The following is a 3,315-nucleotide window of genomic DNA, read 5'->3' on the forward strand; positions in this document are numbered from 1 at the left end:
TACCTAAAGATACAACCATCAGGGATCGGTTTTGGTCGCGTGTCCCGAACATACAGTTCGGTCTCCTTATCTCTATTCTTCATGGTCGGCACCTTTGATCTGGGCGGTCTCAATCATAGGCATCTATAGACGGAGCATTAGCTACAACTCTGGACAAGAGGGGTTCTGATATTCGGGGCGCGGGAGGCACTCATCTGACATCGACTCTTTCCGGTGAGATTCGGTAATATTCGGTTACATTTCCAATACGTGTGCACACGTATATACGGTGCGTTGCTTGTGTGCGAGCGTGCGCGCGCGCGTGGCCGAACGGATCATCCCCTCCAACTTGGAGTGGGGATGATCCGTACACACGTATTGGAAATGTGAACCGAATATTACCGAATCTCACCGGAAAGAGTCGAAGTCAGACGAGTGATCCCCTTACCGCGATTATCAGTTACCCCTCGTACAAAGGGTCCGTCTATAGAAGTCTATGGTCTCAATTTTCCGCCATGTTTTTATTCGCGCCAACAGTGTATCAACGGCTAAAAGTGCCTGGGCCCTTTTCAGGATCGTATCCAGGAAAGGCGCATACGAACTGGAATACATTATTTATTGTAAATGGAAATGGCCTATGAAAAAAAATGTTCTAATAAAAGTAATTAATGTAATTACTTGCTCAAACGTATAAAAGTATTACGCGTTATTTGTCAACACTGCGAATTTTTCAATGGGCTTGTTTTCTGTTCCTGCACTGGTGAACTAGTGCAGTAAGCTAGAATGAGAAAAATATACTTGTCTTACTCCAATTTATTGCACTAGTTCACCAGTGCAGGAACAGAAAACAAGCCCAATGTCACACCGACTTTGCACTAACACACATACAAAAATCCTGTGATTGGTCAGAATAAAAACATGTCAGATGCGCAGTACGGATCGGCGCGAACGTGAAACAAAAGAGCGAGTGCCACTACTGGGTTAGTGGTTATACTATGTCTATGGTTATACTGTGGTTGGTGTTTGGTGTCGGTACGACAGCTTTCCTAACCTGTCGAGTCGTCAACTTTAACGATTAATATCTCGTTTCGCGAAGCAGACCGCCGCATTTTTTTGCCAGATTTTTTCGTTTCGAGTCAAAACGCATTGAATGAGCCTAATTTTATCCATATTTGAGGTGGAGCCCGTATTCTAAATAATTACCCTTGCGGATTCGTGTTTTACAGGCAAAAATACACGATCCTGTAAATTTTCATCAAAAACGGTGAGTAAGCCACTCTCCTTCAGTATTACCTTAAATAGTTACAAAGTGGCAGATGCTGTTCGCGGCTTCTGCTATCAAATTATATCGGTGGGCTCCGCAGGCAAACTGTTACTATATTGTTTGTGTTTTGCTTATTTTGGGTTATCTTTTTTAATTGCAAGTATAAATTGTAGATTTATAGGTATTAGAATTAATAATGAAGAAGGTAAATGAGCGAGCACACCTATCCAGTTCGGAAGATGAAGCGTCTACGAGTATCCTGAGAGAAGCGATTGATCAAGAATTTTTAAATGATGATCTGTACAGCATGGAAGAAGCTCGAGTTATTCCTTCTTCTGGTAAATAAAACTAATTGTATTACACTTTAATATTTATCAAATAGGTGTTCATGTAATCACTTTTTATAATCATAGAGATATTATAGTGTGCTAATTATTATTTACAATTTTTAAAGTAGCACAGATTGACAAACTAAACAAAAACTCACGGAGAACAAGCTCAAAACAGGAGGATAAATTTACAAATTTTGGTGTTACCGCTGCGTGTCAGAGTTTTATTGCCAAGAAACTAGATGAAATTTTGGATCGGTAAGCATCAAAGTAATTATTTCAATTGTCTACAAATTAATCTGTTTTTAATAAATTGTCTTATATCAATGTTAATTTTAGGACTATAGAGCTAGAAGGCAATAAAACTACAAACTGTTGTGATGAAGAGAAACGGAAGAGAAGCAAGAAATATGGGATAAAACTTATGAGTACATCAAAAAACTTGTTGACTGCTGCAAAAGTCAGAGAGAACTGTGCAGAACAAGTGAAGACTTCCAAAAGGAATAGACAAATTGCAGATGATGGAGATGAGGATGACTTGTCGAAATTTCGAGAAGCTGCCGTCGACCATAAACGTATATTAAACAAACTAGATACAAAAGATTGGGTCAACAAACGTCCAGAACCAGAATTCAGATATAAAAGATTAAAAAATGGTAATTTAATCGAGATGTAGCATTACTTTTTATTTGTAATTATATACATATTGTATATGTATATGTGATATGTAAATATAACACAATATAAATATATAGATATAAAAGATTGTTTTCTATATTATTTTCTTGTTCTTGATTCGTTCTCGATGAAAAAGGAAGAGAGAGGAAGTGATTTCTTCTCCCTAATAAATAATTTCTCATTTTTCACGTTTACACAATTTAAACTGCTTTTACTTATGATATTAGCATTTTTCCATTCTAGTAATATGCAAGCAATAAGTTTCACGCGCGCGCGCGCGATGGAGTAAGGTGTCCCATTTTAATCTGTCACCCTCCAAAACTTATATTTTTGCTTGGAGAGAAAATTGCTCTTCAAACAAAAGTTGTTTGGTTTGAAGGACATAATTCCGATGTGAGTCATGTTGTAGATGTCGCTAGTTTTAAGGAATTTTGAAGGTGACTATAAATTTCTTAAATAGAATTGAATTTTTTCCTTGACACAAAACAAGAGTTGTAAATCTCGTCGGGACATTTTCAAAATATAATAAAGTATTTTTTTATTAAGTATAATACTTTCAAAGTTATGGAGCTCGAAGTTACAGTACCGCCGACATTTATAAGTTTCCCTTCTCAATTTTTAATATGTCCCTATATATTATTTTTTATAAACCTTTTCTGCATCAGAGTGAACTATGATTTATTCCAAAGCATGTCCTTGAACGTATTCTTGTTTGTTAATTGTCTGTCATTCTTTAAAGACTGTTGTCGCCACTAGTCTTTAAAAATTAATTATACGTCCATTTTAGAATAAGATTAATAATTCTTCAATTTTTCTGTGGCCAATTCGCAGAAGAATAGTTTGGTTGGCTGCGTGTTCAGTATGGTGCGGTTTAGCTTGACCGTTCTGTTGGCTGATGATACAATTTAAACGGCGCATTGATCAAAATTAAATGCCATGAGACGGCTATTAATGCTACCGTTCTAGTATTTAATCAATTTTACCGTGCTGCCGCTTAATTAATAAACATCATTTGAATCGCTCACAACAACGTTCGGTGTTATATTATACAAATAGCCCAAGGAG

At 36.7% G+C, this 3,315-nt stretch overlaps 1 protein-coding gene across 2 annotated transcripts; it reads left to right on the forward strand.

Annotated features, from left to right (window-relative positions):
* The first annotated feature begins 959 nt into the window (after positions 1–959).
* Positions 960–3,309, forward strand: LOC105567086. Of its 2 annotated transcripts, none has more exons than XM_012021642.1 (4): positions 960–1,243; positions 1,417–1,581; positions 1,698–1,830; positions 1,912–3,309. In XM_012021642.1, exons 2-4 carry the CDS (start codon positions 1,440–1,442, stop codon positions 2,246–2,248), a joined length of 612 nt encoding a protein of 203 aa, XP_011877032.1. In that variant the 5' UTR covers positions 960–1,243; positions 1,417–1,439; the 3' UTR covers positions 2,249–3,309. The 2 variants fall into 2 exon arrangements, with proteins under 2 accessions (XP_011877032.1, XP_011877040.1); XM_012021650.1 differs by having other exon boundaries at positions 1,425–1,581.
* Positions 3,310–3,315: the final 6 nt, after the last annotated feature.

Source organism: Vollenhovia emeryi, unplaced genomic scaffold, assembly GCF_000949405.1.
Source record: "Vollenhovia emeryi isolate VEMERY1.0 unplaced genomic scaffold, V.emery_V1.0 DF942993.1, whole genome shotgun sequence".
Taxonomy (NCBI): domain Eukaryota; kingdom Metazoa; phylum Arthropoda; class Insecta; order Hymenoptera; family Formicidae; genus Vollenhovia; species Vollenhovia emeryi.